General features: G+C 35.9%; 1 protein-coding gene across 4 annotated transcripts in view; it reads right to left on the bottom strand.

The window, feature by feature from the left end:
* LOC111057530 (protein gooseberry-like) overlaps window positions 1-15,004 on the bottom strand; it is a 45,715-nt gene extending 30,711 nt beyond the window's left edge. For 2 of the 4 annotated variants that reach the window (XM_039431791.1, XM_039431793.1), the window contains exons 1-3: window positions 14,797-15,004; window positions 5,140-5,453; window positions 1,760-1,880 (exon numbers count right to left, since the gene is read on the bottom strand). In XM_039431791.1, the coding sequence (XP_039287725.1) occupies window positions 1,760-1,880; window positions 5,140-5,453; window positions 14,797-14,851 (490 nt within the window). In that variant the 5' untranslated portion in view covers window positions 14,852-15,004. The remainder of the gene's footprint in view (window positions 1-1,759; window positions 1,881-5,139; window positions 5,454-14,796) is intronic. The other 2 variants (XM_039431792.1, XM_039431795.1) reach the window with 1 other exon arrangement.

Raw genomic sequence — 15,004 nt, 5'->3', positions numbered from 1 at the left:
AATGTGCGTTGCACTTTGGAATAGGAGTCAATCAATCAAATAAATTACTTCACATACAAAAGCACTTTTCTCATTGGCTAACGACAACAATGATAATTAATAACGAACAACAAACTGTGTCAACCTGGAGGGCATAATCTACAAAAATTGATTTCATAAATGAATGCTCTTTAGAGACAGGGTGTAGTTCAACATCAATTTCTATGCAAATACACCGGCCAGTTAGCTAGAAATTGAAACTATGACAGATAGCCCGATTTGCAAAACACAAATGATCAAAGGCAGATCAAAGGAGACCAGATCGATATTGATGGAGTGCCATTTATTATCTCACTTTTAAACTGTAATCACTGTAAATTAGCGGCCTCCTCGTTAATTTGTCATTATTTAGTGGTAACTGCTCTCTAGAAGGCTGTGAGCAGTAGTTATAGTCAAGTAGAGTAGCTTGAGTAAATTGCTGAGAGCAATAGTGTGGGTAGGAAAAGGATGGAGGATAATTTGTCAGTCCAACTGGAAATTGAATGGACGACTTTAATCGTCCTGACCACAGTTCTGATTTCCATCCATAACCGATTAGTCCAAATAGAGCCGGAATTGAAATACTTGAAGCTCAAGAAAAAGTCCCTCAATGATCCCCACACAATTTTGACACTTCCTGTTATCATTGACCCCATCATGAGAATACTGATTGCTTCTGATCTAAAAAGTATAATTGACTACCTAATCAGACTTTAATTTCTCTGTATTGACAAGTTTAATTAGGAAGAAACTTACACTATCGTAGCTTTTTTATAATGAAGACGGGAGTTGAAAAGACAAAATATGGAATGAATAGTATTGCTATTTTTAAAACATCCAGTTGTATTTAGCTTCACTTATATATAGAAAAATTAGGATTCGCGAAACTCAAGTTTTGTTCATTGTGCACTCAACTCATCATATACTCTAAATACTCCTATACTCATAATATACTCTAAAAGAGCTGTATAAACGATTTTGATCTCAATCTTTACTAAAAACACTCTGATGCCCAGCGATCAATGACAAGAAGCAATCAGAATTGTTTAATTAGCTACTGGGATTATTATTACGATCAATTCACCAAATAGATCTCCATTAAGAATTTAATCGTTTAAAAATATGGCTTTAGATCCGAGGATGGAATTGAGATTAATCAATTTTTCATTTCAGAATAGAACGAAGGTCAATGAGAAGGGAATATTCAATATTGATTGGAAAATATATCCGATTTAATAATTACCACATACATCTTGTTTATAATGCACCTAGATATATTTAAGGACCACTTGAAAATCATGCTCGTTATATCAGGAGAAGTGATAGTCAATACTTCTTCCAGCACATAAATTGGTGTCATACTATAGTTATGATAACTTCAAAAGTGAAAACCAATCAATAATTACAACAAAATAATACATCAAACATTAATATGTGCGAGTCTTGTATTGCCAGATGTCTGTATTATTCTAGTATCTTTCATTAACGAGGATAAAGTGATAGACAAAATAGCTTACTAGCATTGATCTATCGTGATGAACATAGCCCCACTCCCACTTTGGTCAATTATATATTGTTTATTATTGGACAACAATGAATTTAATCTAGGAAGAGGAGTTTTGGGCTAGCGCCTGTTTTCCTTTCCAATATTGTAATGTGTTTCATCGAATGAATGACAATAAATATGGAAAATTATAATATTTATAATATTGATGAGGTTGTAATGGAGAAATGAGCTCACCAAGAATTCCATTGATGGAGTGGTTCTTGCGTGGATCGGAGTCCTCGCGCCGCGTGCCGCGCACCAGTCGGCTGATGGAGCTCACTGACGGCGCTGAATTCGTGTCGCAGATCCCTTCCTGCTAAGAAATCCACACTCTATTAAATTTCTTCCACATTGATTGCAACCAGCTACAGTGACATTCACTTCAAATTGGCAGAATTCTTTATAAAATGGTATCAATCCTGACAGTTCGAGTCATCCAGCTATAACATATTTTTCGGTAATTGGAATACCTCGATTCAGTATTCTCTAGAATAAAAAGAATTGACAAAGTGGATGGAATTTGATGGAGATGAATTTACGTGTGAAAATAATATATACACGTTATCGAATAGTTTGAAATTACAACAATTCAGTCCACACCCTCAGGACAGAATGAACGGAACTTGGCAAACTCATGATAAGTGATACACAATATGTATCATGATATTGTCATGTGCCAAGCTATGTTCAATCTGATAGAATTTGTAAGTATGGCAAAAAATCTATGAATGTGAAACTAGCCTTAGCAGAACTCAAAACTCTCAAAATTGGAATCTTTTGGATTGTATATTCTATTTTCAAATATTCATAATTGATCCAACAATGACATTCTATTCACGAATTTCACTAATATTTTGAAATAAATCGAACTTGCAGTTTTAATTGAATGGTAGTTCAATGACAGTCCCATATCAAACGGCATTCAAGAGTGGTTTCTATGCTACTACTTATGAAGTACCTGATAGCATAAGAATAAACTAATCTATCACTTGAACTGAGATTCTACTATAAACTGTTTCATAGGAATCGGAAGCCTAGCCATATAAGTTAGTAACACTGCAGTCACGTTGACTGCAGTCACGTGCACTGTTTGTTGATTTTATTGTAGTGTGTGGATAGTTTTCCTGTATCACAGAAAAAATTGAAATTGGCTCAAAACCTTGAATCAATGAGGCTTTCATGGATGAGAATTTTAAAATATTAGGGACGTTCTCTCTCTTGATCAAAAGCTTCTGAGGAAATCCAGGGGATTTTCTGAGATCTCCTAATCTCCTGAGGAATGCTTACTTTCCATATTTTAATGTAAATCAGTTTTTTGTATTGTAAATACCGCAAAATCCATTTCATATTTATTTCATGTACCACGGAAAAATCAATCGAAAGATGAAATCAATTATTTGTATCGGATGATTAATCGCCTTCATATTATTAACAACAATGATTATCCAAAAAGATTCAATAGGTTTGTGAATATGCCTGCATTTCTTGGAAAACCAATTCCCCAACGTGATACATAGCTTAATACATCACGGAACGTAAGTGTGGTTTTTTCAACGCAGTCACCTGTCTGCAAGGTGAGTCGGTTCGAAGAAAGATATTTCCGCTGGCTTTCAAAGTGTCATAAAGGACGTGCAACAAGTAAGCTTATAAAGTAAGTACGTAATGTTTGTCCGGTTTTGGAATCGAAGGCAGACGTAATTTTATTGTTCGAGCCGGACACGTTCATTCGTTCAGTGATACAATGCTCACATTTTTGCTGCACAAAGCGAGCGCTTTGAAATTTTCATTGTCACTCCTCAAGCTCAATAACTGTTCTGTATATTCCAGGTTTTACAGCACAACCATGTCGCAAATGCCGCCGACTTTTAAAACGCTCTTAAACTTGCTACTTTGAAATGTGAATAATTTGTACAAGACATACGACTCGGATGTCATGAATGGAAGGTTGATTCAATGGACAAGAATGTTTATAATATTATTACCAGTATGACACACCTGAACTTTTAGAGTTGGAAACAAAAAATCCAGAAAAAATTAAGTGACTGGGTGGAAAGGTCTTGAAAAAACATAAAATTCATCAATATCTAATATCATATCTTCGTTTACAGGCAGTGCAGATGATATTTTTTCCAATTCATATCTTCTGTAAGTTCTTAATTACTCATATTGAATTGTATTAGCAACTCTCACCTGCGCACAGGATTTTCTTTGCAGGTGATTGGTTTCTTATATTTTTGCTGAAAGTTTTGTTTTTTTGTTTATTTATTGTTTTGAAGAACCAACAGAGAATTTTTGATTGATTGATTGATATCAACAACTTTCGTAATGAAACCAAAGATAAGGCAAATGGTGGGTATTCCAGTTTAAGATTACTTGGTAAAGATATAAAGTAAATTGTATGTATTTAAGGAGTATTCAAGTAAAAGGTTTTGCTAATTGACAAAGATATTGTGTTTATTCATGGAAGATTTTGGAATAAGGTTTGAATGCAGCATTTATAAATAATTCTTCATCAGGGACTGATATTTTTGGAAAAGCTCTAATGCAGCAGTTCCTGAGTTTTGATTAAAACACAAGCCTACATTGCAATTTATAGAAATAATGGTTATAATTCAAAATGTATCTGGTAGTCAGCACTTATATATGCCAGGTCAAGTGTTTCTTATTTTGCAAGTTGTTACATTCAATTGGAAAATTACAGTGAAATTTATTAGAATAATTTCAATTATTTGAAATTGTCAGTGACATATTCCATGTCAGTCTTTTCAAATTGTGGGATGTGTAATTGACGAAGGAAAGAAAGAATTTTCATTCCCATATCAAGTGTATCATCTTCTTCAAAGTAAAATAGCATCAAGTTCGAAAATATAAGATTCTAAATAGACAGATTTGTCGGCAACACTTTGATAAAATAATTCAGAATCTTATCTATAGTTATATGGATCCACTTATAATTATTACAAGTTGAGGATTTTAAAGATCAATACAACAGTTCATGAGCGAGTTCTCCAACCAAGGGGGTGACAAGTTTAGCTTCCAATTGCTTTCAATAAATAAAATACTGAAATAGCATTCAATATAAGCAAAGAGAATAGAAATATTATTCTATTCTCATAACAGACCTTCCAGAATAATCAGAGGAAATAAACATATTATATACCACTTAATATGTCTATTATATTATTATTCACTTTAGTATAAGCCACCATTATAAAAGATAATTGATCATTGCAAAGATAATACATGGTATATTTTTATCCACTTGTGACAAATTATAAAGTTATACTAACTTTATTAAAAGAACATCCTGTTTCTGCTCTTGTTATAACTGTCATCCTTAACGTTACATCAAGGGCCAAGCCATATGAGGCGTTTTTGAGACGAGTCGCCAGGGCAGTAAGCTTTCCCTTTGGTTGATTATCATCTGATTTTCAAACGCTAACAGCTTGCCGACTCGTCTTGAAAATGCCTCATGTGGCTTGACCCTTATAAAGGTCTGCATTATTTAATTTATATTAAATTATTATATTCAAAAGTTATAGTATGAATGATAGTTGAAATAATATTCTACTGACCTTGACCAAGCGCTCGCGTATTTCCCAGGAGAATATCCCAGGGTTGGCCTTTTTGTACTCTTCTATGCGTCGCTCGACGTCGGGCGTGGCGACACGCGGCTTGCTTCCGCCAATGACTCCGGGCCGGATGCTGCCCGTCTCCTGATAGCGATTCAGGATCTTGGACACGCATCCGTGCGACACGCGAAGCTGTCGCGATATGACACACGGTCGCACGCCGGCCGCCGCCATCTCAACGATCTTCAGCCGGATGTGGTTGGGCAGCGGACGCCCGTTTATGAACACACCGCCCAGCTGGTTTACGCGACCCTGGCCTATGAACACACAAAAATACAACAAACATTATTAATACTGTATTTTCACTCAATTAAATTTTAAATTAAATTACTATTAAAATGTTCGCTTATCATGTGGAGTTTATATGGAACCCGTCATTTGAACAAAACCTGATTTTGTTTACCGTATGTGTGATCATATTGAATATGTTCAAGTGCAATTCAGATCATGCATGAGCGATGAGCCGAAAAACAGAATCTGGAAAGTGCATTGTAACACGTTTGATCCTCACACTGAACACAACCAGCATGTGCGCGCGTTCAGTATGAGTGTTCCTATAGCTTTTTCCACATTTTGTTTCTCATCTGCGTGATTGGTCATGCATAACCAAACATGCTCTTGCAAATATTAGCATTCAATGTGATCACACCCTTAGCCATGTTGCAAATTGAGACGCGACACGACGTAACATGAAGTGACGTGAGTCTGCTAGATGAGTTAAAGTCACACTAAAGCTATCACGTGTGAACATTAGAATATGTTCATAAGAAATTAACTCATCTAGCAGATTCACGTCATGTCATGTCACGTCGCGTCGTGTCCCAATTCGCGACATGCCTTAGAGGTTCATGACTATTATAGAAAATTGTAGATTACTCAAATCGCTAAGAAAGTATATGGAGCACATCATTGGACAAAACATGATTAGTTGTGATTTCTCTGTGGATGACTATGCAGAAGATTTTAGAGGATTCTATTTTTATAAATGTCTATTCAAAAGATTTAAATTTTAACCATTAGTTATAATGAATAATTTGAATTTGAAGTTTTCTGCGTGGCTCAAGGAGTCCCTGTTCAGCTACTGGATGTTAAAACAAATTTCTTTAACACTTTCCTGCAGTCACAAACTTGAGAATATTAAGAAGTTTCTATCCAAAACACAAGTAAAAAGTATTATTCACTATAAATGATTACAGTATATCCTTCCTATTTATCAAAAACGTTTCATCACTTTTCGATTTGAACAATTGTCAGTATTATTCCAGTCAATGTTTAAAGCAGATCATAGATCATGGATCGAGGCTGTTTGCGCGCCTCGTGACAAACAATAGTTTCTCAATCAAACCATTCGCCTAATCTGTTACACCTGTACGGTGATTGAAAACAGAGCGTTCTGTATTATCAACTTTCGACGGGAAATATTGAAGTACTATTGTCACCTCAACAGCTGGTTTTCCGTTTGATCGTTGAAGTAAACAATATTACGACAATCAGTTTGCGATGGGCGAGAGGTAGACTTGTGGGTGGCGTATAATTGTGGCGCGTAGAGTCTTCACACAGCTTCATTCTTCATACATATTAACTTCAAGTGTTGAAGTACTAGAAAGTATCCACAATATTCCACTCTATGAGTGTTTCTCAAAAAGAGATAAATCAATTATTATTCTTCCCTTACATTACCTGAGTAACTATTGATTCTCAAATAAATTGATAGTATAATTTATTTCTATTGATCATCTTCTAGATTCTATGTTTTGTAATTCTTTGTCATTTTGTTTTGTCTTGTTTTGTGTGTTTTTATAAATTGAATTGAAGTGTTTTTTTTTATTCAAGTTATTGAACTATCTGTGTGTTCTTGTTGGATCAAGGAATCCTCAAAGGTAACCCACAGAAGCACTGATCTAAAAAAATCTCTGAAACTACTGGGAGTTTCAAGTGATTGTTTGTTGTTGGTACGACTGATTGAGCGCGCATCCAAGTGCGATTTGATCGGACCTGTTGCTCTGCAAGCACTCACTTCAAAGTGGGCCACTGCACCTGTGTGCGAGTGTACAAACTGGAAGATCACTCATTGTAGTTTCCAAATTGGATACTTGTTCGGGTCCAGGGACCCCCCACAGCGCCTTCGGCTTACGCAGCGCGCTCAAGCCTTACACAAATAATACGCTTCCATCAATGCACCTAGATTCAGCTCCAATTTGGCGTGTGATCCCTCTCTACTTCCCGGTCGCCGCTCCAGTCGGTTTTGCACCAGACCGACCGGTCCTATCGATATTGACCAACGCACACCACTCATGCAAAAACAGCTCTATTTCTGTTCTATATTATGTGGAGATTTCACAGAGAAACTTCCATTCCACTTGAAGAATATTTATAGTTCTGGATCATGTGAAGGATTCCACATAGAAGTTTTCTCTCGACGGAGTTCTATTGAACTGTGAGAATGGAGTGTTGATTTAATTTTCTAATAAAATACTCCGACCAGATGGACATATAATAGCTTGTAGTTCAGCTCTGTTGCATAATATTCTACATCATTGAAATGTTCTCATTGTGACGACTTTAATTGAACAAAAGATTTGGAAAGAAAACTAAGAACCAGTTCCATCTTTGAATGCATGAGGGGATAATGAGCATATTCAGATCATATTAATATCTTACCGGAAACAGTATGGAGTATAATAATCAATATGAAATTAGTGATATAAAGCAGATAAACTCAATTTGACCAGTTTATCATGTAGCTCACAGTATAGTGCTGCGTAAAGCGTAATGGAACGAAAGAAAAACTGGGTGAACAAGCTGATGAAATGTTCAAGAGAATGAAAATATTGTTCTTCATTTCTCGATCAGTTCAATTCCATCAATAATAAACACGACTAGAATCAACTAAGAAGCGGAACACCACATTCAAGCATATAAGAACCGAGAATTTTCGATTAATAAATAGAGAAAATTTTCGTGTCTACTTGATGAATATTTTTAATTTAAATACTATAGAACTTATCAAACTGGAACAATTCTGCTTCCATTTCAAACTACTATGAACTTTTTGTGGCCCACCTGTCACACTTCCCAGTAGTCCAACAAAACTAATCCAGCTATGGTGTTTATATCAAGAAATTTTTCATCAGGAGTAACGATCTACACAGAATATTTTCAAATTTTGGATTGTTTAGTGATGAAACTTCTAAACATACATCATGTTCCAGTTCGTATTTTGCTGGTTCCTTTTTCTGTCACAGTCTATGAGAATGTATTTTTCATACCCCTAGCCAGGTTGAGAATTATTATTACTACTACTACCAGAACTTAGAAAGATTTTCAGGTGATCTGTCTTACCCCCTCATTGCATAATTATTTCAAACCTCTATACCACATCATATTTTCCAGCTTCAAGTCTCAGCAAGTATAATGGACATCATAATCCGAACATTATGCAACACATTCTATTAAGCGCATGACTTTATTCCCATAATGCCCGCCTTCAACAGCAGGTAGACGTCACATCATCGATAATACATGAATGGAGTTGCCCGCCTATGCACGAGAAACAAAGGAAAATTTAGGATGTGCCGAGTTGTGGGTGGAGTGATAATATGTAAAAGGGAGATGAGCAATTCAATGGACGAAGGCGGCGAACGATATTTCAACTTTAATAGTGAATATCAGTTTTGTAAAGAGCGACGCGTTGAAATAGTTGGCCCATGGGAGAGATATTATAATCCGGAGAGCGACGGTGAGGGGCTGAAGGGGTTTGAGTGAGACGGCCTGAATCCACGCGAATTACACGGCTGTAGAGATGGTCCCCAGTCATCAGCATCATTAGGGCCCGAAGCCCGCCTCCGCGAGACACGCGGTCTTCTTTGATGTTTCCTGTTAATTCTAGGTGTTATACCTTCCCCGTAATATACTTACACGACCGGGGCCTATCCACTTGTAAATTAGAGGCTAGTCGCTGGTCGCTGTAGCCCGCGCGCCTCGGGACCCCCCTCTCCACCTCCCTACCACCCTCACCAACATCCTCCTCACCACCCAGACCCCCGCACGCGCACACTTACCGTTCCTATTTGCCCCGCTAACGGACGTCGTTTTCTTGTAATAGCGCGGTTTTTAATAATATGTAGAAGAAAAAGGCTGACCGAAAATCACCACCTCGCCTACAGATGCGTCGCCGCCGCCGGATTTCAATTTATCTCGACACTCAACATCTATCAAGCCATCTGCTTTGAATGGATTTTGCCATCGTATCGTATTCCAGTGATTTGAAGAGTCATGATAATAGAGAATTAAATAAAACTTGATTTGAAAATCTGTTGAAGTTCTCTCGCATCTCCAGGAATAAGGTACATATCGCAAGGGAAGTAATAGAATAGGGAGAGTCCACTACAACCAACATGAAAGCATCATATCAACAAGGGTTGAACCATTTTGTAATCTGTATTGGTGGAAACATTATGAATAGTCATAAAAGCGTTTAAATTAATGATAGCGAGAAATCAAATGTATTTGGAGTCGTGCAACATCTGCACCTTGCTTATCTCACTTAAAAATGAAGAGAGTAAAAATTAAATTTTTCTAAAATAATAATACAAAAACCTATCAAATAGTTGAAAATCATGATGTGTATTGGGTTACATTACGATAGAATAGGGTATTCTATTAATATTGATATTCAGGATATTAGACTTTGGAATTTGATAAATGAGTTTCATTGAAGAATTCAGAGAAGCCTTGCTTTTGAAATTAATGAATAATTTATAGGTGTTTCTTACTTATTGTGAAATTTTTGTGCATTGAACATATTTTGATCGAATTTCGTTTAATCCAGATTCCTTGTGGAATGTTGAATCTGAAAATAATTTGTCAATTCACCAAATATGAGCTGGAGGTACCAAGCAGCATTTCATCCACAATTAATCACTTGATGTAGGTCATTATTATGAATTATTAGTCATTGAACGAGTGACATAGAGAGAATAATAGTTTCCAGTCACAGCAGTCATTTATTGATTCTCGAGTATTCGTTCAACTTCGCAAATAATTTCAATTCTATGGAACGATTTCTCATCTTGGAGTGTGTTATCCACTTTCCCAACATTCGTGGCATTAACAAGAAACTAAAAACTGAATATTCTGTTGACCTTTATTACTTTCGCAAGCCTTCACCGCAAGAGCATTAACAACTCACTATATTGTGATTTTGTTAATTCTAGAGAATACGGTTGATTACTTAAAGAACTGCGTCACGACTTTTCTGCTTGAATTCTGCATTAAATAGAGCTTTTAAAGCGAATTTATAAATTAGCAAAAGCGTTTATATTATTTATATTTCTCAGATCTGGTCAGTTCTCACAGATAATTTCAAACTTGAATATGAGATTGGGATGAAAATATGTGTGGACACTGATGATATTACTATATGGAAACATTGATACATAAATGCAACACACCTGGCTTGTGTGTATGGATAATTTTGATCGATGCAATGATATATCAATAGAGATGCCTCTATCATTATCAGTATGAAAAAGGATTAATACAGAAAAACGTTGAATGTTTGGTTTGCTTAAATCTTGTCTTCCTGTAAGAGCTACTGCAGATGTTGCTTTTCTGTTTATTTTAACCCCCACCAGGTTACATCTGATTCACGCCTATGACAACTGAACTTCCAGTTATCCATCTCAACCCAAAGGTGGTCTGATGTTGCGTTGCAGACCAGAACTGATTAAAAAACTGACTATTAGGCCTTCTTGATAGCAACTATTTCAGATAGGTCAGTTCCAGCAGGACTAAACAGGATGAACCGGGTGCGAGAGTATACTTGTATGTGTGCGTGTATGAGATGAGATATTAAGATGACAGACAGCGGGAAGATGAGAGTGGACGGGGGAATATTAGCTCGTTCGTATATCTCATGCTGCTTCTTTTTCTTTGTTGTAGGCCGACAGAGGCGGCCCCACGTGGTGAGACCCTCTAAGCTGGTGTCAAAGCCCGAAATCTATAAAACTACCAACATTACTACCCGCCACTATCATTTCCCGAGCTTTCTTCCACATCATCTTCGTCTTCTTTCTCACTCTATCTCCCTCTTCCTCGAGCTCCATCCTATTCAAATTCTATTAACAGGCCAACCGTTCTATCTTTCATAATCACTCATGCTCTGGTCGTTTACACCTTCTCTTCTCGTTTCGGCAGAAAGTGTACACGTTCGAATACCAGCCGGTCTCCGAAAAAGACACGAAGGAAGATTAAAGGTGTTTAGAGCCGGTTCACACATATTTCCACGGCTTAAGTGTCGTCAGAAGCCAGAATTATTCATGTTCACACACACTCTCCTTCCCCGGCTACTTGTGCCATTCCAGGAGACTTGTCAAAAGTTCGTCAAAAGGAATTCAATTTTCAAGATTAGTGTTAAAATGCGGTTGCTTTATGATCAAAATCTGATGTTTACATTGCTTGACGGATTTTCGTTTATAGCTTTTTTTTAGACTTTGATTCCCAGTGAGAAGTGGATTCGTTTTACTATCATTGTAAGAACTATGAGCTATCAACATTATGTTGCTTGATCGATATAAGATTCCAGCGTGAATTTGATTAGAAAATACATACCGTACAGACATTTTCTTGAAGGTCGATAGAAGTGACCAATTTCGATTGGGAAAGAGTAACATAAAGCTTTCTTCTTCTATAAGAAAGCAGTTTTCTAAAAAAATAGAGGTGCATCCAGATATTATATGAAGTTGATATCACCTTATCAAGGCAAACATATAACCAGAGAGTTAAAAATGATAAAAAGATGACAGGGGGGAAAATGAAAAAGCTATTCACTAAACCTCAATTTGTTTTGAAACAGTGGTGTTCAGTAAACTATAATGGAACTGTAAGTAATGTTACTTAGTAGAATTGTATTGTATTTCACGGATTCCATCACCTTATTGTTCAGTCTTTTACACTTTAGAGCGGAGCTCGTAAGCAGACAAGAAAGCAGTGTAATTCTCGAATATTTCCATCTTTTCTACACAGATCTTAGTCGACGACTATTTGATGAAACACTGCTCATTTTTATACGAGAAGAGGCGATTCAATCCAGTTCAACCTTATATTGAGTTTCACATTTTACCTCCCCACGGTCCAGATTTAACTCATGGAACCTCTAGTCTTGTAATCCTTTAGAGCGTAGAATATAGAAATGGGTGATCGATCACATGATAACAATTCATTCTCTGTTCGATTTGAATTTGGAAGAATACAATCGATTTTCATCTTTGCATTTCATTTATGATTGGAAAAAGACAAGAAGATAGTTTACTGAAAATTCATCGATACGGTATTGAATAACAAATATAAAACTTATTTCAAGGGAAACAAATGATTGGCTCACCACAGTAATGCTGAAACATGCACTACAAAGAACATTGTAAGAATTAAACAAAATTAATCATAATCAAGCAATTTAAATATATTAACTCTGTATTCGCTTTCACACCAATTTGCATGATAGTTCATAGGCCTATGAAACAGAGAACCCTATTCTTTAAGAACATCTCATACTGATGTTGATATCTAGTTTTCCAAATTCTATGTTTTTTTATTTACAATGAAAATGACACTAATCTGATAACATTGGTAGATAGAATAATAAGGTATCCTTGTGCTATTTTTCTTCCAAATTTATAGGTGACAAAGTCCAAGATAAGGTTAGAATGTTTTGTAAAGAACACCTTCTCCATAAAACATTTACTCGCATTAGCTTCTTCTAAACCAATGGAATAGCTTCTCAAGATTTTTTATTCATTTATCAATTGGATAGAGCAAATAATACAATAGTCGAAAAAGGAAAAACAGGCTATTACCCAAAACTTCTATTTCCTAATTTTGTCTAAAATCGACCAAATATCAAATATTATGAAAAAACATTTCAGTTATATGTTTACCCATCACATCGAATGAACTAGCAAAATATTATAGAGTTCTTGATTGATATTATAATAGACTAAGTAAACAAAATCTGTGTTATTATGTTCTCCTGACTTTACAGACAGTTATTAAATGACAATTCGAAGTAAAGTTGGAAAAATTGTCTAATCCTAATCATTACTCAAAAACTTTAATTCTAATGTCACATGAAATTCGATATGAGATTGGATCTCAGTTATCCATTACATGGACGTAGATCCCGGGGGGGACACGGGGGACGCGTCCCCCCCAATATTTTATGGTATAGGCTATGTCCCCCGGAAAAATTTATTGAAGTGTTTAATTATGATAACACATTTTTATTAGTTCATTTTTTTGCACAAGAATTTAGTATGATCATCTCATTTAAGGAGTTCGTCTATTACCTAAGATTGTTACCTAAGTATTTTGTATCTGAAACTCTCTTCAAACTAGAGTTTCAATCAGAAAGATTCAAGACTTTGTTTTAAAGAATGTAATTACTCATGAGAATTTATGTTGATCTTTGTAACACAGTTTTAGCTATTAAGTAAAAATTACAGCTTTGTATGGTTTGTGAGTGGAGAACTTTTTTATGTTTATTTAGCTATCCTGCTTTGGTTGGTAATCAAAACAAACAATACAACTAATGCTGTTTTATTATGCTGTTTTTTTTGTAAATAATTTTTATTTAGTAAAACTTGAAACCATTATCTCAGAATTTTATTTATTTACCCACTAATTTACCATTGCCAAATAAGAGGATTTAAAACGGATTTGAAGTGAAATATGCTTAAAAAACCATCATTTTAATAAGCTATTTTCAAAAAAATCTTTGCTGGGGGCACCCCCCGACCCCCCAGTACGTCCCCCCCAATGTCAAACAGCTATCTACGCCAATGATTCATTACAGATATTGCATAAGGAACATGTCTTAGTTTGCTTATTCAATTGTACGAGCAATTTATGGAAATTCTCAGCAAAAGGATCATGACTTCTCTTGCCTTTTGCACACAACTGCGAATCGCATGACTGCGACAACACCAGGACGATTTCATCCATTCAACGACTTGGAAATTCTCTCATTTTCGTCGCTATCATACGATTCGCAATGGCGTGCGCAAGGCTTAATTCAGAGAGTTCACCACAAAACATATTTTAATCAGCTAGCTAGAACAAAACCCGTATAGTGTGCTATAAGCTAAGAAAAACTAAGTTTTAAAAATCAGATAGCATAAGGACCTTCTAATGTGGTTGGACCACTCCGATTCGCATGACGGTGACAGGAGTGGTAGAATTTAAAGCCCGGGGTTGAAAGAATTAAATTCATCATAATATACTATATGATTCGAACTGAATATAGGTCTACTACTCATTAAAAGATTTGTATGAAATAATCATGCAAATCAAAGTGTTGTCCACGACAAGACTTTAGTTATCCTTTAGCTGCTACAACCGCATTCACAAATTGAATATAAGGAAATGGTTCATGAAATTACTCTGAAATTCATGTTCTCAATGGCATGTCATCCAGTAGGCTACCAACAAACTATCAAGTTGAAATCCAATTTCAGATACTGTTTACAACTTCTAAAAGTTGATATTGGAAACATGAAAACTCTCCAATTTTCGATAAAAACTAGTAACGTGAAATGTAATTACCTTGAAACGGATAGCCAGTAAAGTAGGGAGGCATGTTGAGTGCCGACACAGCCATTTTTGAAACACGATTGAATAATACGCAATTGAAATTAACGATAGAAAGTTGCAATTGGATAACCGAAACAACTCATAAAGCACTTATGGAACGAAGGTGAAAATCCAGGAGAGGAACACACAACTCACGACACAGCTGACCGCGGGAGGGTCA

The sequence above is a fragment of the Nilaparvata lugens genome, chromosome 1, assembly GCF_014356525.2.
Source record: "Nilaparvata lugens isolate BPH chromosome 1, ASM1435652v1, whole genome shotgun sequence".
In the NCBI taxonomy this organism is placed as follows: domain Eukaryota; kingdom Metazoa; phylum Arthropoda; class Insecta; order Hemiptera; family Delphacidae; genus Nilaparvata; species Nilaparvata lugens.
The sequence above is the reverse complement of the archived record's forward strand: the minus strand, read 5'-3'. Positions and strand labels throughout refer to the sequence as shown.